The 25,562-nt window shown below is 35.5% G+C and overlaps 1 protein-coding gene across 1 annotated transcript; it reads right to left on the bottom strand.

Moving 5' to 3' along the window:
• Positions 1-399: 399 nt before the first annotated feature.
• LOC106062829 (F-box/LRR-repeat protein 20-like) lies at positions 400-25,366 on the bottom strand. Its single transcript, XM_056004571.1, has 17 exons — positions 25,006-25,366; positions 23,496-23,567; positions 23,273-23,340; positions 21,850-21,904; positions 20,939-21,013; positions 19,444-19,538; positions 18,427-18,495; positions 17,531-17,626; positions 16,999-17,155; positions 12,246-12,320; positions 11,141-11,271; positions 10,586-10,646; positions 8,837-8,881; positions 8,649-8,705; positions 7,822-8,034; positions 6,724-6,864; positions 400-5,895 (listed from the first exon to the last, which is right to left on the bottom strand). Exons 1-16 carry the CDS (start codon positions 25,060-25,062, stop codon positions 6,757-6,759), a joined length of 1,434 nt encoding a protein of 477 aa, XP_055860546.1. The 5' UTR covers positions 25,063-25,366; the 3' UTR covers positions 400-5,895; positions 6,724-6,756.
• Between the last annotated feature and the right edge of the window lie 196 nt (positions 25,367-25,562).

Genomic DNA, 25,562 nt, shown 5'->3' with positions numbered 1-25,562 from the left:
GTTCTATTAAATTGGCTCAATAATCACAAAGATCAGTGAAGCCCAATCTATCTGGCCAGTGATATCAAGCCCATGTTCCACAGAGCGTAAGGACTCTTTGGGGTGTTACTGCTTAATATAGCAAGTTTAAGAAATTTGGGTTGCCCCCCCCCCCATCCCTATTGGATGGGCACCACTGACACATAACAAAATAACAATATTCATCATGATTTATAAAATCTGATTGTTACATTCTTGAACAATGATGATCTAGTGGCCTAAACACCTGTGTTTAAACACGAGCTCAATGTACAGTGGGCTAGGTCGTGTAGAGTAACAAAGTTAGGAAGCAATCAGACACAGGAAATACAGCATTCAAAGTTGGTCAGATAAACAAAAAAAGAACTGTCGCCACTAGAAAAAAAAAAAAGCAACCAGCAGACCAGAGCACCATTTCAATTAAACAGTGTAAAAATAAATGTATGTACATTACTTCCAAATCTTATGCCTGACATTCGTAAGAGAAGTTTTAAAATGTACTTAAATCCTTATATGGGGAGTATGAGTAATTTTACATTAAAAAAACAACTACAATTTAATTTTAGGAAATGCTTTTTTTTCTTTACATTGTGTAAAGGATTGCAAAAGGAAATCAACTTAGTTTCAATATCTTAATATTTTCATTCATACAGAAAGTGCTGTTAATAATTAGAAAGGCAATAAATAAATATATATTTTTGTCTATTTAGAAAATGAGAAACCAAAGTGATCTTTTTATGTTAAATTAAACTTTTTTTTATAAACTGTGATTCAATGTTATTTTTTTTTTACATTTTATTTGTACTTGTGTTTCTTAAACAGTGTCTTTTTATTTGTACTTGTGTCTGTTTCTTAAACAGTGTCTTTGTACAAAGTATTGCACAATAATAAAATTTTGATTTAAAGTCACAAAAAAACAATGTATCTCTAGTGGCTCTGGAGGCCCAGTTGCAGAGTGGTGAAGGGCTTGGTTTCCAAACCTCTGACACAGAAACAGATGACCTTTACATCATCTGCCCTATATAACACAAAATCTGAAATGGGACTTTATTTATTTATGGCTATAAAAAAAGATTTCCAAAGCGTTGTTCTCTTAACAGAACCAATTTAAACTTGCTTCTGATGCTTCCATGATTAATTTGTTATAGGTAACAGCTGATTTTAGTTAATTATATAGTAATGGGGATAACCCTACCAACTTTGGCTAGTTCTAGGCAACAGTACTTCTAGATCTAACGAGTCTTTTGAAACTAAGATATAGATAACAGATACTATATAACTTCTATTTCTTAAATAAAATTCTGTATTGCAGCGGGCTGAAAAAAGTTTTTTTTTTAAACTTTGATGGAGAACAGAAAATGATGAGATTTTTATGTTTAAAATTCTGATGTGATCAAGCTGGTTGCACGAGTCAAGTCAGGTACCATTATTTAAAGTTTAAAAAAGTAAAAATGGTTCAATTCAAATAGATAACATTTCACTTTTAAAGCTTAGACCAATATCATGTACATCACTTGGGAACTGAAAACATCTTACATGTACTGGCACTCTTTCAACGTAGACTATTATGTTCTGTAGCGATCCAATGCAGTCGCATCTTTGTTTCCAACTTTGAAACTTAACTACATACATTCCTGAGTTGAACTTTCTAGTTTAATAATCAGGGACAAAATGTTGCAGTTTGCAGCCAAATTGAAAAAAAAAAATTGCCAGAATTTTTCCCAATTTGATAATAGACCATTCAGTAGTTTATCATAACAAACCACATCGTTCTTAGCTTGTCAAAATAAATTTCAACCAGTTCAGCTTTCTACATCTATTATTAAAGTCATTCCAATGAATCCAGTCGATACCAGAAAAAACAATGCCCCTAATAACTATTCTACACATGCAACTAACGGTCATTGAATTATCCAAGTCAACATATGGACCACAGTTTGGAACAACAGAATCTCAAATAGGAGATAAGGACTCACATTCATGCATATATAGTTAAATGTCTCTCTAAATAGGGCTCTACATCACATGGAAAAGTGCTCGATGAAATAAATCCTTCTACGGCTTGAGGAGGCCAACGAGCATTCAATGTGACACATGACACTTGGTCACTCGGATTTTAAAAAGTGTTAGAAAAAGTCTTATGTATTACATTTATGACAAGATGCGATAGCAATTTTGAAATGCTTGGCCCTACAATGATCAACACCATTTTTCAAAACAACAATAAAAAAAATCTGTGTACAGAAGATATGAAAGCTCAGTTTAAAATGTAGTAACAGCATCAACTTATCAACTAACACACTATGTAGAGTACTGGGAAGTACACTTAAGATAGTGAATAGAATCAAGGTTAAAACGAGGCTATTACCACATGAACATGTTAAACCACGTAACATTGGGTCCTTTTAGTAACACATTCTGTTAGTACTAATAGGTGTAATGCTATAATTGATATAATGTTTTATTGTAATATAATGTTTTTTTATGGGTTTTCATTAAGGTTTAGTTTTTAAATAAAATTAAATCTTTTCCAAGGAAAAATGTATGCCCATCTTCCTATGACCTTTCCGGAATAGTGTGGGGGTGGGGGCCTTTGAAACCAGTAAAAAAATAAATATTTTAATAATAAATAAAAGAATATTAAGCTCAATTGATGTGGCTAGCTCCCTATTGATCATTAGACTTAAAAAAAAAAAAAAAAAAATATTTTCTTCTATTTGGATCATAAAAAATAAAGTAGTGAAATGTATAATTGGAACAATGTCCCTGTCATTCACAGAATACAACAAAATTTACTTCAAAAAAATGTACTTTGGTCTTCTCTGTGTTCTGTTAACCAAAAACATTTACTCTCTAGTTAAAAAAAAAAAGTATAGTTTACAAAATATTTTTGGACAGATTCTTTACAAGTTACATTTTATATCACATTTTTTGTATGTGTTCATCGCCACACCAGATTTTATGGGACAACATACGACCAAAACATCACTGAGATAAGTGAAAGTTATTGCACATTGGATTGGAGGCTAATTTTATACAGAAAGCTGAGTACATGAATACAACATTAAATATTGGTTAATTAACGTATCGAAACAATATTTACTTGAAAAAAAAAAACACAACATTTTAAGATACAAAATTTAAATCATGAAAAAAAAAAAAAAGATCTCTCTTTCAAAATGATTTGGAATAATTTTGAAAAAACAATATATACATTGTTCCAGAACATAAAGCTTAAATTTCCCCTTTTAGACTTTGCAACTTATAGGGTAGGTGATGTAGAGCTCATTATTTCTGTGGCCCATTGTTAACAAGGGTGTCATGTGGCCAGCACAATGACATACCGCCTTTACTTTTCCCCAACAAATGTCAGATACCCATAAGAGTTAGGTGGACCCAGAGGAGCCCTAAGATCCTCAAAAAAAAATCTTAGTCTTCACCAGGATTTTAACTCCTGATTCGGAAGCCAAGCACGTCACTACTCAGCCACTGCGCCTCCTATTCCAAAACCTAACTACAGTTTTATTTAGATTCCTGTTTTAAATAATAATAAAAAAAGAACAATGTTGATCACAGATGTTTTGTTTAGTTTTGTTCAACATGTTTCTATGTTTCTCCAGAATTAAAGATTTTTCCATCCTAGTCCGAATCCCACAGGACATTGACGGTGGGCAGTGTTAAAGCCTGGGACCATCGAGATGACAGTCAAGAGCACATACCACACAACCAGGCTGCCATGTTTACGGTGTGGATTACAGGGCACTTGTTTTAAAATAGAGAATAATGACAAGAACTTGTCTGGATTCAGCCAATAGTGGTGGGAGTCAGTTAATCAGGAAAATAGTAGTAACAAATAAAGCATTTAACCAAATCACATTTTTTCTTTTACTAGCACTGCAGTACTCCATGGATTCTCACTATGGAACAATGACAAGATACCCCCTTGTGGCGAAGCAATGAATTTGCCATCGTTAGGGGGCCTTGACCTTTTTAGAAGCCTCTGCATTTCGACATTCGGCATCATGACAAGAGATAATGGCATAATATTTAATGTAAAAAAAAATTTAAATTGGAACACTCATTTGGGGCCTCCCTCAATTTCAAATTCACCCCCTCCCCAATAGCTACACCACTGCCCCCCCCCCCATCAGATATCAAAAGGAGTGGAGTAAAGAATAAATAGACTGCAACAATGACAGCAACCAAAAATCTTCATCTCCTAATAACTGAGACAAACCGAAATAATAATTTGACTTTGTTCAATAATTATTGTTTAGAAAAAATTCCACAATTTCAAATGCCAAAATAATTTTTTTTCAAAGTCATAAAACAAAAGTGGTGGCGCAAAGTGTAGAAGGAAGTAATACCATAGAACTGAAACACAATATTACATAGCAGGTGTAAGAGAAAAAAATATTTACATTATAACAAGGTAATCTTTTGTATGAAAAATTTCTTTTTTCATGGTCCATTACTCATGTTTGTTAGGGCACCTCTCCTTTTCTCTTGCCGAAGGCCACCTCAGTTTTTTTTACATCTAATCAGTTAGTCTTAAAACAGATGACATCTCTTACATGACTGCCGCAAACTTTGCTGCTTCAGAAGCGGCTTGTTTAGTCGCAGGCAGATCCTGCCGTGAATCAAAAAAAAAACAACACCAGTAATTTATCTGGGCGAATCCATTGTTTTTCGAGACAGGAGGAGCCATATATATAAATGTCCTTAACTTTTAAGTGATTGATGTTCAAACATTCAATTCAGACATGTCATAGAAGATCTATAATATTCAATATAATCTCAAACATATTTTCTATTTCACACGAAAAAACTACATTTAGCATACGAATGTACATATTAGAAATGAGTCATCACAATTTACCCAATCTAATGAAACAGAATGGGTCAGAGGTGGGATGAATATTTCAACAAAAAAAAAGGTAAAGTAAAGTGGACTTCAGTACACAGAAATAACTAATGAGGAAAAAAAATTTACAACATTAACAACTTAGAAAAGGCAGTTAGCATTCCAGTGACAAATGCTCAGACAAATATGGTTTTAACACACTATGAACATTCTTAGATTGGCTCTGGATTTTGTAAGGATTATACAATTTGTCCAACAAAATAGCTGTGATGCAGTGACAATGAATAGAAAAACTGAGAAAGCACAAAGAAATAATACATATAGGCAGTGTGCATGGTTAGGTATTTTTAGATCAGAATAAGAGATGGGTTTTGTTTTTTTTAACAAACTTTGAAATCACTGTTTCAACAAATTGAAGCTGAAACCTTGAATTGAAATAAGATTCTTACCACTTTGAAATTAAGTAGATAACAATTTTAAAATGTACTGATGAGAGCTGATGGGTAGGATGTAGTGTGATTGTGATAGAATTATAATGTGAAATGTAATAGAATTACAATGTGAAATGTAATAGAATTACAATGTGAAATGTGATAGAATTACAAACACTTTGAGATGTAATAAAATTACAAACAATGTGAATGTGATAAAATTACATACACTCTTAGATCAACAAAGGGACTATTAGTGTCAAGTAAATGAATTAATTATCTGTCGCAGGGGTACAAGGCCAAGCACATTGAGGTCAGCAGAATGGATATAGAATCAATAATGATGTGAATCACTCATACAAGTCTGTTCCCTTGTAGTTGTCAAAAAAAAAACAGAAAAAATAAATCCTTTTAGTGAATCCATTCAGAAAGTTGACAGGTCAAAGGTGATGTGGATCACTTAGTAAGTCACATCCAAGATTGTTTCCTATTGAAATGAATTATAGTGTCTCTGCAATGCGAATCACTCAACTGTATTTTTGTTTCTGTTAACATCAACTTCAGAATAGGCAGCAAACTTTCCTGCAATTATTAGTTCAAATATTCTGTTAATAAAATTATTTGACATAAGTAATCAAAAAAAGTAAATGTTACAGTATTTTAATTACTTTCAATAGTACTCATTCACATTTTACATTTTTTTTTTAAATTATTGCTGCATTTAGTTTCTCCTGCTACAACAGGGGGTTATCAGCTTGAGAAAGTGGACCTGTCACATCTTTCAAGAACAAAAAATGTGTTTAAGTTTAAGGTAAAACCAAGAGATTTAGAAAACATGCGACCCACATGCTGATTATTTAATACACACAAAAAAAATGCTTAGAAAAAAAAAATACACTACTCCTTTTTTTGAGTGCTATAGACTCTTTCTGTACTTCATGTATAAATATTTATTTTAGAGATTAGAGAGAGGAATAGTACAACCTGATGACCTACTATGCCAACTAATGACATAAAACGCAAACTAAGACTCTATGGCCAAATCTCAAGATCCTCAGGGCTCACAAAAACCTTCCTTCAGGGAACAGTATCAGACAAAGAAGAAGAAGAGGCAGAAAGAGAAAGCTAAGGGAAGACAAGATAAAAGAAAGGATGGGTCTGCCATTGAAAGAGATTTTATCCATTTTATCCAAAGCAAAAGACAGAGAAGAATGGAGAAAGAAGGTCAACAGATCTTGTGTGGTGCCCCAAATGGTCTAACAGACTAAGACATAGGCGAATGAAATTAAAATGTATGTATACACACATATAAATATATATATATGTTTCCTATATCTAATCAAAATAAAAACCAGTTTTAAAAAACACAAAAACATTTTGTTGTACAAAATTGGAGTGGCTAATTATTACCTGAACTCATTAGTTCATCAGCTGATAGACGAGTCAGAGGATAGCACAGCACTTACAGTACCTCTGTCTGCCACCTCCAACTGAAGGGGGAGGAGTCACTGGTGCAAAATAGGCATGCACCAAAATATCTTGGAGATGATTCTGCAACAGATTTGTAAAAAAATATTTCTTTTATGTATTCACTGTATCTTAAAATATTTGTATACTATCAGCCTCAATATTAGTTTCTAAAAATGACATTCAAAGATTAAAAACACTGTCAAGTCTTAACAAAATAGACTTAATGTGATCTCTCTGACTTGTACTATAAGGAGAGCAGGTGGTTGTCATCAGCATTGTCTGGCTACCTGTACCGGAAGCTCAAAATTGGTACCGGTGAAATCTGCCCATGTGGAATATCAACAGAAAATGCTGACCACGTCCTCCAAAACTGCTCTCTTTACCAAGAGGCCCGTAGAATAAGAAACTGGCCCCAAAACACCCCAATAGAAAGAAAACTGTATGGAAACCTAACCCTAACCCTAACCCTGATTTGGAAACCACTGCGCAGTTCATCTCATATAGATCTATTGGTCTAGTCATCTGAACACTCCAACATAACAATGAGAATGAAGAAGAAAGAAGAAGAAGAGTTTGGCTACCTACCTATGAAAAATCAAACTTTCTAATACACAAAACAGATTTCACACATTTATTATGGAGTGGCTGAGTGGTAAAGTGCTTGACTTCAGAACAGAGAAGTCCTTGGTTCGAATCCTGATGAAGACTGGGATTTTTTATTTTGGGACTTTTAGGGGGCCTCTGAGTCCACCTAGCTTATATGGGTACCTGAGATAAGTTAGGGAAATGTAAAGGTGGATGGATGTTGTGGCTAGCCACATAACAACCTCGTTAACCGTGGGCCACAGAAGCATCTGCCATATATATTGCAAGGTCTTAAAGGGGAACTTTATTTTACTTAACTATACTCCTGGAAATTGATTATTACAAAATAGAAATTTTGTTACAATTTTGACAAATCAGCCTCGTTAACAAATGATTAACTCATATAAATAGTTTAAAAATAGTGAAAGCAGCAAAAAAATGATCTTCTCTTACCCTCAGCCTGCGAATGCCTGCTCTGGTGATAAGTTGGCAGTCATAGATTTCTATACGTTGGAGTGCTCGGCAACCTTGCAAATGCTCCAAGGCAGCATCCGTTATCAAGGGGCAGTTATCAAGCTCAAGAATGCGCAGATTCTCAGCTGCACAAATACTAGAGCCAATCTGGCGAATCCCTTCATCGGTAATAAGCTCACAATGAGAAAGTGACTGTAAGTAGGCAATAGTTTAAAATCATTTTTTTTAAGACATGTTAAATGTAATCTAATTACTATTTGAACAAAGAAAATGTAAATTAGTAAAAAAACAAGCTCCTATATGTTGTGAGAAAAATATTTCATTCCCAGAGACCATACACACTAAAACCCAGCCTCTTTCATTAAATTTAACTATTTCACTGTCTATACATGACAATGGTACAGTGGAGGGAGCACGAAGAAAAGGTCGTCCAAAGAAACGCTGGCTGGACAGCGTAAAGGAGTGGACCAGCCTCTCTCTTGATGTCCTGCTAGAACAAATGCTGACTTGGAAAAGCGGATGGTTTGTTTAATCGAACTGTCACCGCATCCCTATTATGAGAGTCAAGGCACAGATGAGATGAGAGAGAAAGAGAAAGTCACTACATCAAAAAGTGAAAAAAAAAGAAAATAATTATGTCCTCCAAAAGCTGTATTTATGGTTGTGTCTAAATCAACAGATGTAAAATTGGGAACACAGTAATAGAATAATTAAAGTAAATAAATTAAGGGAGTACATTAATATATATAGGTATAAAGTAATGCAAAAAAAGCATTTTAAAAAACTATTTAGAAAAAGTGTTTTACCAAGGCATTGAGTTGGTGACAATGGCTAGCTATATGACCTAACGTGGCATCTGTGATCTATAAACAGTAAGAAACAACAAGTCATTGTGTTAATCAAATTGAGAGAACAAAATGTTCAAGTCTGTTTCTATGCAATAAGAGAAAAAATAAAACCTTTCTAAATTAAAACAAGGAAGTCAGAAACTGACCTGAATACAATCTTCTAAATCCATTTTCTCAAGTTTATGACAATTCTGAAAACAAAATATTAAATTATGGTTAGGAAAAATAACATTAAGAAAGTTTATTTTAAGGTTGACCAAAAAAAAAAAACTGCACTCCCTTTGATTGGGCTATATGACAAATTGACTTAAATTCATTTAGGTTTTCTTGATATTGTTATAAACCTGGTGGTGGCACAGATGGGGGTAGTGGTGTGTGTGTAGTCAGCCAACGCAAATCGCCCCAGGCCAGCGCTAGACGAGCGGTCAACGGTGACGAGTTACGACTGTCAGCCGAGACGAGTGTCAACACGGCGGTTCAGGAAGGATCGGCGGCGGTCCGGGAAGGATCGACGTCGTGAACAGAGCTAAGGAGCGTCACGAGAGTTGTAGTCATCTGACCACCTAGAAACGTCGAGCGGCGTTCTGTCCGGTTCGAGAAGGCCAGTAGGGACCCTATATAAGAGCGGAGGCGACGCAGTCAAGACGGTTGAGAAAAGGGGCTCAATACAGCAAGGTTCACGACAGAAGGTTCAGAAAGGAGGTTTACGACAGAAGGTCCACTACAGTCCGGTCGACTACAGCACAGTTCAGCGGTGTGGTTCTGTACGGAGCATTACGACGGTTCAGCGCGGAGTACTGTCAAGTACAGTTGAGACGGCTGGCGTCTTGATCTTGGTCTGCGATCGAGTCCGACACAACGAGCCTAGTGTGTGAAGTCAGTCCTGAACTGTTGAACCCAGTGCAAGCCCGGAACGAGAGGGAGAGGCCAGTGCAAGAGTCGATACGGCGGAACGGCTATTAACAAGAGAGATATTTGTACAGTGTACGTGTTGCCAATTGTACAGTATTGGCTGTTACTTATTCAACTATTAAAGTGTTACGTTACTTTGGAGCCCTGAGTTGTCAAGTTCTTTAAGTTGGTGGTGTATGGTGCAGTTTGCAGAGAGCCTGGATAGTGAGATTCGTAACAATATATTCATAAGATGATTATTACTTAATGAATTCCCCTTGGAAAAAAGCATGCAATTGTATGTATGTATATCAAATGTTAGTGCATGAGAGATAGAAACCATTCCCTACCATTGTCAAATGTTAGTGCCTTAAGACACTAACTATCAAAATTAAATATCAATATCACACTACAGTGGATCCCTGGACACATTGGCATCATGGGAAATGAAAAGGCAGATAAGCTATCAAAGGCAGGTTCATCTATGGAACAACCAGATGGACCTGTAAGCTACCTCACCCTAAGGTCAATGTTAGTCAACAACCACAAAGAGGAGTGGCTCAACCAATGGGCAACAGGAAACACAGGCAGAGCCATGTACAAAGAAATGACCATGCCTAACAAACTGGACAGTATTAACTTCCTCCCCCGCAAAGAACAATCTACAATTTTCCAACTAAGAACAGGACACACACCTCTATTAAATTACCATCTGAACAAAATAAACTCCACACAACTCCCCCTTTGCAGACACTGCACCCACCCTTATGAAACCTAAAACCATATCCTCTTTGAATGCCCCTTCCTAATCCACCTTAGGCAGACCCTACTTCCACTACAGCCCAATATAACCAACACCCTGTACGGCAGTGCTGAACAACTGAACAAAACAGCACACTTTTTTTCCTTGGCACAGTCTGCAAAAGAGCTCACAGCTCAGCAGCAATAAAGCTGGCTAGAAGAAGAAGAAGACACTACCTAGAGAGCCAGAAGTTATAGCTTACCCTTGTCAGTTCCTGGAATCCACTATCTGTGAGTAAAGTACAGCCTGAAACTTCTAAGGTTCTAAAAAGGACAAAATAAAAAATATTTTAAATAATCTTGATAAAACAATAACAAAATATAAGTAAATAAAGTTCCCCTCTCAGACCTTATGATCTATGGGGCTGATGATATAAAGGTCATCTGTTTCTGTGGCCTATGGTTAACGATGGTGTCATGTGACCAGCACAATGAACAACCGCCTTTACTTTTCCCCAACTCATGTCAGGTACCCATTAGAGCTGGGTGGACTCAGAGGCGGCTGAAGATCCCGATATAAAAATCTCAGTCTTTGCCAGGATTCCTACCCGGGACCCCCAGTTCGGCAGCCAAGCACTTTACTGCTTAGCCAACATGCCTCCATAGAGTATATACAAAATATAATCAACTGTCAAATCTGAAATCTAAATTAATTGCAGTTTCTTAAAATGATCTTCAGCAATAGTTTCCTGCTCATTAGTAATTAGCCAAGAAAGCATTTAATTAATGTGATGCTTAATACTGGGCGTAAATAATACCTTAGCTCTAAACAACCTTTTCCTAGAGCCACTAAACTGGCGTCTGTAAGGCGATTACACATAGAAGCACAAAGAAGAGTTAGTCCTGGACACTTCTGACCAAGTTTAATGATTGCTTCATCTGTGATACTCTGACAGACAAAAAAAAATGGGTCAAAACACATATTTATAAAAACATTTCAACAAAATATATTCAACACTCAACCTATGTTTCATTCTGAGATTATAAACAATATTTTCTTCTTTTTTTTTTTTTTAGTTTATTCACATTTTATGTAAAAGTAAACACACTTTTAAAAAATACATTGTTTTACTTAGACCAGTCTGTAATGTCACCAGTTTAGAATGAATTCCTTAAAATGCACATTAAGATTAAACAACTTTGTCAAAAAAAATGTAGGTTCTGTCTTTCTCTAGCACATAACCAAGAATAAAAATACGAAAACCATATTTTGAAATGATAAATTCTACTACTACATTTATTTGTCAAATGTACCAGACAGCAAAGTTGAAAACAATTACAATTACAAACAATGCATGACACTTTGCCAACTTGTTCATTCTGACTGAACGAATGGCAATGTCTACACATCCAAAGATTAAGGATGTGAGTGCAGAGTTTCCCATGGCCACACAAACACAGTTGTGACCTGTATAGTTTCCCACAGCCTTCAATACACAAAGAGTCTTGTCTTCAGTTTCACCAGTCCTTTCCTACCCAAACTTTAATACAAGCCACCAGCACACACTTCCCAGTCTGACTAATGCAATGATAAATAGCATCAGAATGACTTGACTCAAGAGATGTTTTTCAATTGAGAGTTTTGATGTATTAAATTCAGAATGTAAAGGTGATTTGTTCATGCTTGATTAACTTCAGGGCAGTGTAGGATGAGATTATTAGTTGATAACTTTCAGTGACTTTGCAACGTAGAGGGCAGATTATTTCACTTCTTAGTATCACAATTATTAACCTATTTATGAATAAATCTCAATTGCTTGTATAATACAGCTATTTACAATATGACTAAAACCCACACACAATCTGGCAATAAAGAAAAATATGAGTTTATAGCCTGAATATAAATGCCAATGATCATCCTACCTGGCAGTGTTGTATGTTAAGTTTCATCAAGTTCTCAACACATGTGGCTAACATCTCAATACCATCGTTGCCAATCTGAAATAATTGTTGGTAGGGTATTAATTAAACACAGTATTGCAGTGCCTTTATGGGCGTAGAGAAAGTACATCTACAGACTTCTTTGAATATACATTATAATTTTTACAATACCTCTTTTTAAGTCACACATTTGGAATGGGTGGGTGGGCAGAACTTTCTGAGTGTGTGGAAACAGTTTTGAAAAACGGTTCTAATGATTTTCCTAGAAATTTGACAGTTGATGTACATAATTGGGAAAAAGAGTTACTAGCTTGTTGGTCCCAATTAGGAACACTCTAGTTTGACTGTTATAATTTTTTAAAGGCTTAAGAAACATGGTAGTGTACTAGAAAATCTTTAATCTTTATCATGAACTGACTATACAGGCACTATTCATTTAAGAGTTAAATAATTTAGTGTTCAGGAACATTTTGTGCACCGTCTTCTAAGTCTAGATCTAAAGGCCTATCATTAGAATATTATTAAGTCTAGTAGAGCTATCTATACATACTATGGCTGGGTAAAAAATATTCCTTTTTTTTTTAAAATCTAACATTCATTAGTTATTAAGAATAAAATAATTGATATACAAGTTGTATAAAAGAGGTATTGTCTTTATTTTAAAAAAAGTATTTTTTGTTGTTTTTTTGTTCTACTATCATAGCCTTGCTAGCATAAGGTTAAATTATTAAATGTACATCTAATTATTGTAGTCAAAAAACATGTCATAAAAAGCATTTGAAGATTCAGAGCTTTGGTGTAAAGGAGTCTTTGGCATAACCTTCTATGTAACACCAAAAACTGTATCAGCCTAATAAGCATGATTGATTGTTTGATTTGAGGCACATCGGCACAATTTAGGCCATGTCGTGCCTGCAGTCCCTTAAGGACTACTCTCTCTCTAAACAACAGGGCCAGATTCTATACAGTCATATCATTACAATCAAGGTCTATTCACAGTTAAAATAGTCAAGGTAGTAAAAATTTTAATATTTGGTAAAAATCTAATGTAAATAGTGCATGTTCACAAATTCATAAATCAGATCTTCGTAGATAGCGCCACTTCCCGGATAAAGCCCAGTACCTTCCCAGGGTCGACATTATCAAATAGTGTATTTAAATTAGTGACTCTAAAATATTTCGCCCTGACATCCTGGTATCTGGGGCAATCAACGAGGATATGTTCCACGGTGAGGCGAGAGTCACAGTACTCACAAAGTGGGGGCTCCTCTTTCTTCAGTACAAAAGAGTGCATGATGTAGGTGTGGCCAATCCTAAGTCTGGACATGGTCGTGCTACCACGCCTTGTCAGACCCTTAGATGTGGGCCGCCACCTGACATCCGCCACAATCTGCCTGAGTTTACTGTGAGTCTCAGCCTCCCATCGGTTCTGCCACTCTTGATAGGTGGCAGAGGCAATACTTTGTCTCAGGTCCGAGTAGGGAATTTGGGTTCCTGACACCGCATGATTTAGGGCTCTCTTTGCTTCTCTGTCTGCGGCTTCGTTTCCCTCAATGCCAACATGGGAGGGGACCCAGATGAAGGTGACATCCCTACGGTCGGCTGTTATTTGGTCCAACAGCTTCAGGCTCTTATGTACCAATGGGATGTCAGTCTTCATCCGCCCCAAAGCTTGCAATGCAGATTTGGAGTCGGAGCAGATTATAAATTTCCTCCTTTCTGATGCTTTTACGGCCATAAGTGCAAGCAATATTGCGTGCAATTCGGCCGTAAAGATGGAGCAGCCATCGGGGAGTCTACGGGAGATTGTTTTGTTCCGAAAGGAGCAGGCACACGCGACCTTTCCCTCCATTTTGGATCCGTCTGTGTAGATGGTGCCACAATCTCTGTAGCTCTCCTGCAGTTCCCTAAAGTGGACTTGTGTATGCTTGGGTCTGTATTTTCTTTTTTGAAATTGAGGAGGGATAAATTTAATTTGGGTTTATTCATTAGCCAAGGAGGGTTCTGAGGGGTTTCTATTTTAGAGATTTGGTCAATGGGTGGAGTTAAATTTTGGATGGGTTCTCTCATTCGAAGGCCCAACGGCTGTATGACGTTAGGCCTTCGATTGTATAATTCTACCTCTGTGGGGTTAAATATGGAGTCAAAAGCAGGGTTCGTGGGGTTGGATTTTAGCTTGACTATATACTGCATTGCAAGCTTTTTCATTCTTATATCCATGGGGAGTTCTCCAGCCTCCACATGGAGACTTGGGATTGGTGATGTAAGAAACGCGCCGAGACAGAGACGCAGGGCAGCATTTTGTATTGGTTCCAGTATTTTTAGGTACGACTTCCTTGCTGCTCCATATATTATGGATCCGTAGTCTAGCTTGGATCGAATTAGACTCAGATAGAGCAGCAGCAAGGTATCTCTGTCAGCTCCCCAGTCCGTATGGCTGAGTACTCTTAGTATGTTTAATGACTTTTGGCATTTCTTCTTAAGTTCCTTAATGTGGGGGAGAAAATTAAATTTGGAATCTAAGGTGAGGCCTAAAAATTTTGTAGTTTTCACGACAGGGATCTTCTTTTTGTGTATAAATAGTTTAGGGTCTAGGTGGAGTCCACTTAGATTACAAAAATGCATACTAACTGTTTTGGAGTCTGAGAATTTGAAACCATTATAGTTTGCCCAACCCTGAATTTTGTTTAAACATAACTGCAATTTTCTTTCAAAGGTGTTCATGTTTTTCCCATAAGTGAGAATGACAAAGTCATCAACATACAAAGAGCACTCTATGCCAGGGGACAGCGCATTTATGATGCTATTTATTTTAATGTTGAACAGGGTGACTGACAGAATGCTGCCCTGGGGTACACCCATTTCCTGGTCATGAGTGTCAGAAGCGGAGTTGCCCACTCGAACCTGAAATTTTCGATCTTTCAGGAATTCCTCCACAAAAAGGGGGAGGTGTCCCTTAAGCCCCATAAGCGCCAGGTCACGTAGAATGCCATGTTTCCAGGTTGTGTCATAGGCCTTTTCTATATCGAAGAATACAGCTACTAGATGTTCTCTTCTGAGTAATGCATTTCTAATATAAGCTTCCAGCCTTACCAGTTGGTCAGTTGTTGTCCGCCCTTGCCGGAATCCGCACTGGTAGTTTGAGATCACTTTATTCCTTTCCAGGTACCAGACCAGCCTACTGTTAATCATTCTTTCCATGGTTTTGCAGATGCAGCTTGTTAGTGCTATTGGTCGATAGTTAGCTGGGTCAGAGCCGTCACTTCCCGGTTTAGGTATCGGTATAACTGTGGCTTTCCTCCAGCTGTTTGGGAAAGCGCCTGTTTGCCACACACAGTTATAGACCCCTAGCAGGACTGCCAATGAGGGTTCGGGAAGGTGCTTGAGGAACTGGTAATGGATTTCTTCTTCTCCAGGCGCTGTGTCATGTGACTTGTCCAGCGATTCCCTCAGTTCCTCAAGCGAGAACGGTTTGTTGTAGTCTTCATTGTTCTCTGACTCAATGGGGTGTCTTTCCTCCCTGGTTTTGACTTTTTGGAACTCTGGCGTGTAGTGTGCAGTGGATGATTTTTCTGCTATTGAGGATGCAAGGCAGTCAGCTATTTCTCTGGGGGACGTGACAGTTCGTCTTTGGTTTTTCAAATGCCCTATTGCATTTGATTCTTTCCCTTTGATTCGCCTTACTGCCTTCCAAACCGCTCTAGCAGAAGTTTTGGCATCCAGACTGCCGACAAAACTTCTCCAGGAATTCCTTTTGGCTGACCGTATGGTTTGTCTAGCCTTTGCTCTAGCTATCCTGAATAGCTTTAGGTTTTCCTGGGAAGGATTCTTTATAAATGCAGCCAGTCGTTTTTTCCTATCGCCAATAGGACTTTTGCAAGCTGTATCAAACCATGGTTTGCTAGGCCGTTTTGGATTTGCAGAGGTTAGGGGTACAACTTTCCTGGCTATACTTAGTAGCTTGCTAGCAAAGGTATCAGCTGGGTTCTGTTCATCGAGGATATTTTCTGTGATATCCTCGGAGCATCTTTTTTGGAATTGTTCCCAATTGGCCTTATTCAGTTTCCACCGCTGAGGTCGTCCTAATGAAGGGAGATTGTTAGTAATGATGATTGGGAAGTGATCACTTCCCCGTAGATCATTGCTAACTGACCATTTAAAGTCGTCCAGAAGTCCGGGGACGCATACGGTGAGGTCAATGCATGTGAGTGATCCAGTTCCTGGGTGCAAGTAGGTCAGTCCTAATAAGCATTGACCATATTTAATATCCTGTTCTAGATCAACAGCATACAATTAAACATAAGTGCGCACATAGCCACATTATTCCTAATGACAATTACAGATTTGTTTAGTCTTTGTTGTGTAATATTTGTTAATATTTCCTTTTAATTCTTTCTCTCCATAATTATTTTTCCCAGTTTTGACGGAATTCTTCATTTTTCTCATTACTTTTTCACTTCCCTGTTATGATTAAGCTTCAATAGCTTTGTCTTTCGTTATCAGAAAATGTTTCATTTGGTATAAATTTAAAGGGAAATTCATGCTATTTTTATATAACACAAAATAACATTTATAAAATTAAACATTAATTTTATATAACGAGGTCAACTCAGTTAGGGGAGAAAGAGTTAATGGTCTTTGACTAATTCTCTTTGTGTCTTTTATAAAAAGGGAAAAAAAAATGTAGATAGTCAAACATAAAAAGAAGTAGTTTTAGTAATTCAAATGTTCTTGCCTGACTGCACCCACGACAGAAAAATGTGTTGAGCTTAGGACAGCCCTGAGCTAAAGCTATAACTCCGTCATTGGTTATTTTGTTACACCAGGAGATATCTAGATAAGACAAGAGTGGACATCCTCGGTTCTGACCTGTACTGGTAGGACTGGTGTTGCTGGAATAGAACAGAGGAAAAAGTATTAAATATTAAGAGATATAATATCACAAGGAAGATATAGGGACTGGGATCAGGCTAATAAGGCTAGTTAAAAAGCCTTCGGGGGGGGGGGGGGGGGGGGGGGAGAGGAGAAGGAGGAGGAGTCAATGTCTTAAACATGGCTTGAAATATATCCAAAGCCTTTAAAATCATTATGTCAAAATTGTTTTAAGGGGAAGATTGCACTGTGCATTACCTAAACAATGGTATTTGGTATAATACAAAACAGAAAGTAAAGTTTTGTCAAAATCTTAATGAAAGGAATAGTTTAGATTGCTTTTAGATTACAAGAAATGAAGATATTAACAGAATGACATAAGAGCAATGACATACCTAAGGTATTTGAGTGAGGCATCTGTTATTTCTGGACAGGATGTAAGGTCCAGCTTCCGTAATTTAGAACTGTATTTACCTAAACTTTCACAAGTTCTGAAAGAGGTATAAAGCCCAGACATTAAAACACACTGATCAGTAGAATCAATATCATCAACAGATCAGAGCCTAACCATTTCGCAACTATAGTCGCTGCTAGACAATTAGAGTCACCAATTTTTAGTTAAGGATACACTGTTTGTTTTTAAAAACTATTTATACCTTTACAAACTCTGACCCAAGAGAGCTAGTGAAGCTATTTTTATGTGTTTATTTGGTATCTGCAGCATATTGGTATGGATTTTTATGATTTCTTTTTTTTTTTGCTAGCCTACAAAATTGGAACATAGTTAGCCAAATTTTAGGCTGTAATGGATATGATTTAAATAGATTTCAAGGAAATAATGATTAGGGTAAGTGATTTAAACTCATCTGAGACAAATAATAGTGAAAAGGAAGAAAAAATTGATGCTACATACAGTATTGATTATGTTAGATCTAGTCAAACTGGAGATTGGAATGCAACTAAATCTGATGTGATACCTTAATGTTTTTGAGCTCTGTAGACCTATTTATGACATGATCCTAAATCCTAGCTTTATCTTTATCTATTATAAAAAGAAAAGTTGTATTAGCTTTTTTTCTGTGAATTTTGTTGAAACATTGATTTATTAAATAACTGATACAGAGTTTTATATCCCATCTCTTAGGAATGAGGGAGATTGTTCTGTTACCAAAACACTACATTCTAAAAACCTATAAAGTAATAATGATAATTTCCTTCATAGAGTAATGTTAACAAGCATGCTTCTAGCTTCAAGGAGCTTAAAGAAAATAGAACCATGAATGCAACTTACAAATCTGTAATACTAGTACATTTGCTTAGAATTAAAGTCTCTATATGTCGACATTGTTGAGCAAAATTTCTGAAAAAAAAAAAAAAAAAAAAAAAAAAAAGAACAACTGTACAAGCCATCTTAAAGGAAATCCTGCTGCTCCTATTTGCCTTAAGGAAGAAAAGTATATTTAGGTTATGTAAACATCTCAGACTGACAGATTACACTCGCCATGATGTACACACATGAACAAAATTAAGCTTTCTAAGTAAATATGGCCTAATCATTGACAAACTTAATAAAATAGAGTTAGATAATATATATAGGTAACAGTAAACATTGTTTTTCCTAACCCTATTTAGATTAACTAGCAGATAATTTTTTATTAAAAATAATTGTGTCATGACCATTTTATTCTCAGTAATTTCGATGGGCAGGACATGTAGTCTGCATGCCAGAAAATTGCCTTTTTTAAACGACTTCTGCAGAGCTAACAAAAAAAGCCAAGAGAAGAAGTAGGCTTCTCTGCTGAAGACCCAACCTACCCATTCCATGTGTGGGGCCAGCTTTTAAAACCGAGGATATTGGACTCTATATCCATCTTTGAGTTCATAGGATTTGAGAAATGGGCTCATCTTTGACCACAAAGGAGGAGCTATATATATATTCTCAGTCACATCAATCTGGACTGGGAAGTGGTTAAGTGCTTGCATTCTGAATTGAGGAGTCTTGGGTTTGAATCTTGATGAAAACTGGGATTTTGAATTTCCGGAATTTTAGGATGCCCCTGAGTCCACTCAATTCTCATGGGCACCTGACATTAGTTGGAGTAAGTAAGGGCGGATGTTCATTGTGCTGGCATATTTTGCCCTTGTTACCCATCAATCATATTCACAGATGACCTTTACATCATCTGCTCTATAGATGGCATAGATATAGATAGAACACACTCATGCCAATATTGAATAATACAAAGATAGTCCTATATGAAAAAAACAACAACATGAAATTGTATCTGCTTTCAATTCTATGACTTACTGTAATGCTGTATCTGTTATACTCTGACAGCCTTTTAAACTAAGTGACTTGAGAAAGCCTCCACATCTTTGGGACATATACTCAACAACACGACCCTAAAACAGAGATTGTATAAAATGTAATGGCATATTAATTTCGACAACACATAAAGGTAGAGCTTCTTTCAAATGCACACATCTCCAATTACAATTCTAAATCGATTAAAAGCTTACTGCGGTGATTTGGTAGTAAATCACATATTAATTAAAGGTTTAATTAATTAATTAATTTTTTTTTAAGCTATTTATTTTTCTGTGACATGTTGAAGTGTAGGTAATTACATTTTTTTTAAACTTATGATTTAAAGGCACCATATACATTAGGTCATATCCCTGGCGAAGATTTTACCAATTTAGTGACTTATTTAATTATATACAAATGTAATAATAATATATTAATAATAATAACATCACACACTGAAAATATAATTAATATAAAAAAATGTGTGTTACAGTTTACTTTTAGAAATGTATAACTAAACTACACATCTTTGAGATTAAGTCTCTCAGAACTATACAGATGTTGAATTTTCAATGCCTTTAAACCAAGGTGAAATATAGCTTTTTGAATATCCAAATTGTTAAAGCATTAAATAAGCACAAGTTTCACATGAGGCTATATCAATGCTTGGCTTGTATATTTTCAAGATCAGTGGGGAAGTTCTTTACTAGGCAATTGAACTGCTGTTTTGGTGCAATTTATAGTACCAGTTTTTACTCTGCTACTCTAGACAGTAAAGTTCCCCTTTTAGACCTTTCAGGCTGATGATGTAAAGGTCATCTGTTTTTTTGGCAAACGGTTAACAAGCAAGTTGTCATTTGGCCAGCACAACAACCAACCGACTTTACTTTCCCCAACTTAAGTCATGTACCCATAAGGAATTGAGTGGACTCAGGGGCACCCTAAAAATCCTGAAATTTAAAATCCCAATTTCAAACCCAGGTTTGGAAGCCAAGCAATGAACAACAGCCACTGTGCTACTCTAGACAGTGCAAGATATTATAAATGGGATTAAACTTTTTTGTTTGAATTTTTTCTTCTGTAACGATTTGTTATTCTCTCCACTAGTAAATTCATTTTCCCAAAATAAATGAGCCAATACACAAAAAGATATTAAAAGGCCTGGCCTAAAGATTTTAAAGGAGATTTAATCTCTTACATACAATGAATTTTTTTTAGAGCTTGCAATGCAGAGCCTCATTTCTTTTACTTTCAAGATCCACTGCCATTTTATTCAACAACCAATGTTTTACTTCAAGTTTCATAAAATATCCTACCAAATACAATGCAAAAACTGCTATGCCCCCCCCCCCCCCCCCAGCATTTTAACCAAATACTAATGATGATAAAAGAATGACTAATTATTTTTTAAACAACTCTACTATAATCAGCATTCACTGCACTGCACATGACAACTACTTCAAAACATAATGTCATAAACCATTCTCTTCTTTACCTCAATATCTGTTTGGAAATCAAAAAGATCTATATTTTGCCAATTGCTACCATCCAAGGCCAGCATATTCCAGTACTAGAAAGAAAGAGAAATAGTAATAACTAAACAGAGGTGAACCAAATATTCGCTTCAAACAAGAATTAATTTAAAAAATAGCATTAAAAGATGGAAAATCTCATCTCTCCACAGTGATTTGTTTAAGAAAACCCTTCTATAACCAATGGCTAACAAGGAACCTGTTTATGTTTTTTGTCCTCAAGTCTGTTAAAAAATATTAGTTAGTATGTTATCTTTGGCCAATAGTATGAGACTGATCAACTATTCCCTAATAACTCAAATAACTTTTGTTCTAAAGTGTTTTATAAAAAGGGTTTTGCATTTTGATTTTTTATACAAGAGACAAAAAATATTAAAATGTAAGTGCTTTTATAGAATTGTGTTGAAAAACAAAACGTGTCTTTATGTTTTTTTATTGGCAATTTTGCTTCATTGTCAGGACTATTTAAATTGAGGAATTACTATGTAATAGTTTTATTTGAATTCAATTTTTGATTAGATTAAGGAAAAAAAAAATTAACAGTTATTATTGGACAGCATTTAGTGTATACGAACTAGTTGAAAACTTTTGGAATCAAAGCTATATTTTATAAGAATTCAAGCAAATGTAGGTAAAATTTGTTGAATAAAGAGACTTTTATTTTTTTTTAACATTTACAATTTTTTAAAGAACTCTATGACCTCTTGATAGATTGCTTCCAACTTGAAAATATTTTTTAGCTGACACATATAATGTTTCAGTGGACCTCCAACCACAAAGAATAATGGAGTGATAATTTATAGTTTTGTTGATCAAATATGAGTATAGCTGATGCCCTTTTACAATATGTAAATAATTTTGTTTTAAAAGGTACCTTAGAAACCTGGGCACATCTACATAAGGACACAACATCAAGGTATGAGAAGATTCTAGAAAAAAAAAAAAAACATATAATTAAGTCATTATATTAAAATTCAAAAAACAAAAATTAATTATGGTAACAATTTTCAAGAATTTAATGTAACCAAAAAATGATAACTGTTTTTAATTTACTTGTAATTGATTTAAAACATGAAATCATGTAATAAACAAAAAGGATTTGATAACAAATCAGCAGTTGATAATATCAGAAATAAATAATTTTAATTAGAGCAATGTTTCCCAAACTTTTTCCTTAAAGGAAAACTTTGAACATTCTCAGTATTTAGTGGAACACTTTGCTTATTTTTTTCTAGAGAGGTTAATTCACGTGGTGGCCTACTTGTTAATTATTGCAGTAGTTCTTGGAACACCTATTCAGGCCTCGTGGAACCCTAGTGTTCCACGGAACACAGTTTGGGAAACACTGAATTAGAGGAATATTTACTGCCTTAGTCTTCAACATTCCCAATGTAACGGATGCATGTGTAGTCAGATGTAGCTGAAGTATTTCTAGATATACTTCTGTATACTAAGTGCGTGCATACCTTGTATGATGTATTTTCAATCTGCGAGCTCTTCATGCACTCCGTCACAAATATAGTTAAGGTACTAAACAGGAACACAGACTCAAATGACCAAGTTGACTCAAGGTGAACTTCAAACAAACGTTTATTACAGAATGGGCCACAGTCTTGTCTGTCACTATAGAACGATGTTATCCCCTTGAGAATCTAGCGGTAACTGATCTCTACACGTCAATCTTAACCTCTAATCCCAAAGTCTATGTCATCGTTCTAAAATATCTGTTCACTGTCAGTACATTAAAGTGCATAACCGAACTAACTAAACTAGCTATCTAACACCAAAACTTATCATGTTGATGGAGAGTTATGAGCCCAATTTACTTTCTCAAATCTATTTACTTATGTATTAAGTAAATAACTACATGGCACTCCTTTAATTGAGGCACAGTGGCTGAGTGGAAAAGTGCTTGGCTTCCAAACCGCGGGATCCTGGGTTCGAATCCTGATGAATTTTTAATTTCTGGATCTTTAGCATGCCTTTGAGTCCAGCCACTTTCTAATGGGTACCTGACATTAATTTGAGAAAAGTAAAGGTGTCTGGTTGTTGCGCTGGCCACATGACACCCTCATTATCCATGGGCCACATAAATAGACGGCCTTAACATCATCTGCCCCATAGATCGCAAGGTCTGAAAGGGAGCTACTCCCTTATTAGAATTATTTCAACAAATACACAATATTGTGACCTTAATAAACTACGAAACCTTTGATAGCAACATTGATATATATGAAAACAATTCATGTTTAAAAAAAGGTTAAGAAAAAATAAATATGGGAAAAACAAAAACCTGCCTAAGAAGCAACTCTTTTGGCAATTTCTTATTGATGAGAGCATCATCTTCATATGTGGATTGAGAGATCTAGATGAAAGAGATGTATAGTTGAAACCCTTGCACATATATATGAATAGAGTTCATACAAAGTGAAGGAAATCTTACTGGTTAATTTGGTATAATGTTTGTCATAATGTTATTACACAAACATAACCATTAATATAAAATAGAATATGACTTACACTTGTCCAGTCAAATGAGCAAGGGGGAGCGCCATTTTTGGAGTTGCTCCTTCTCTTGCGCCTTGATTTTTCCTACAAAGAGACCCGGTGTGTGAATTTTTAAAAACTTTTTTATAAGATTCAATAATCATAAGCTTATAAATCAGCGTATGTGAAATGGTAGCTAGGGGTACTTTGCGATAGATAATACATCAAAATGTGGGAGCAGTTGATAAACTTAAGCGATCTAGCCAAACACAAAGTTTAATGATGATGACTCTCATGTCTTTTCCCAATCTCCTGCAGGAGATAACAGCCTTCAAAATCTGGACCGCCAAGACAACAAGCCCTTAGAGGAGATTCATAGTTTTTCTAGTTTGCAGTCAGTCTAAAATTAAACCAAAAATAAATACATAGATCTAGATCTAACTCATGTAGGCCAACATGTGTTCACTCTTACAGATAGTTCCAACTCATAAGTCAGACTATTCATTGTACACAATCATTCACAATGACAAGCCCAGGCCATTTTTTTTTAGGGGTTTATCTTTATTTATTTCTCAAATTTAATTATCTATAATATAGATCTAGATCTCCAGTACAATGATGGCTGCATGATTGTGACATTGTGTGGTAAGGCGCTCGTCTTGATGGTCTCATGTTCGAACCCAGCTCACAGTTACACTACAGATATCCCTAGTCGTCTAGATCTATATATTTATATATAAATTATAGATAATATATTTATATAATAATGATATATATAAGGCCTATAGATCTATATATATTTAATATATAAATAATAGATCTAGATCTACACTCTAGTCACTCTAGATTAGAGTGCTAGTGCTATTAGAGCATGGAATATGGGTTGCATGAGCTAGCCAGGAAAACCAGTGACTTGGCAGAATTTAAGTCATTGGTTAATATGTATGACTAAATGCATGACGCGTAGGACGTAATCATCTTCCTTTTTGAAGTAATGTCTGTATTAATAATTATATAAGATAAGATAAGATAGATTAAATAATATTATATTATATATAAACTACATATATGCCTCAGCCTCATATGATCATCATATGGATCTAGATCAAGATCTAGAATAATAAAAATATTGTCAATATTATGAATCGAGATTATTTTTTTTTATAGATTCTAGAATCTAGAGTTTATAATATATAAATCTATAGAATAGATCTAGAATCTAGATCTACATCATAAATTGATAAATGATCATAAATCATACTCATACAACAGTAAGTGAGTAACAATACTACTAGATCTAGATATCTATCAATTTACATCTATACTATACTATACTATTGACTGAGTATACTATAGCATAGCAGCCTCCAGAATACACTGTACAGGCAGATCTTCTAAACTACACTCTACAGTACAGTGAACTGTACTACTGCAGTCTGAGCAGAATAATAATAAGAAGAATAACTTCATAAGAGATCTACAATCGCATTTTGACTCGAACTCTAGCTTTATGTAAAACGATGATATACAAAGAGTTTCCTACCTCTGATTTGTGTTTAGTGTGATTACTATAATGATTATTATGATTGTGGTTATTCATGTCTCTACGCCATGAAAATAGTAATGGAAATATTTAGACTGAGTCCAACAACACTGCTGCCTAACAAAAAGAAAATAATAACATGAAATCTCCGACAAAGAGCTTTGAAAGGAGCATTCGCATTGGACAATCAATCGTGACGTAATTAGACGTTTTTAGAGCTTCTTTTAAGTTGTATCTGTTTTTTGTTGAAATTAGAAACGCCATCACTTGGATTGTTTATTATTTTGTTTTGCACAATAAAAGTCCATAGTCAACTGATACGAACGAAATAACAGAAAGATAAACAACATGGAGATTTTCGTTTCCCAAAATAGATTTGGCCGACCAATCAGATGAGAGATAGCATTCGGTAGACTCCCAGCTGATGGTCGATGTGCCCTAATATTTCAGTGTTTAGTTTCTAAAAATAGACTGTGTACTTTCGCGTGACAAATAGAAATTAAATCTAGCAACACAAAACATAAACAAAGCGGATTGTTTAGAAACGTTGTCAATGA

This window comes from Biomphalaria glabrata, chromosome 11 (assembly GCF_947242115.1).
Source record: "Biomphalaria glabrata chromosome 11, xgBioGlab47.1, whole genome shotgun sequence".
Taxonomy (NCBI): Eukaryota; Metazoa; Mollusca; class Gastropoda; family Planorbidae; genus Biomphalaria; species Biomphalaria glabrata.
This window is presented reverse-complemented; position numbering and strand designations above follow the sequence as displayed.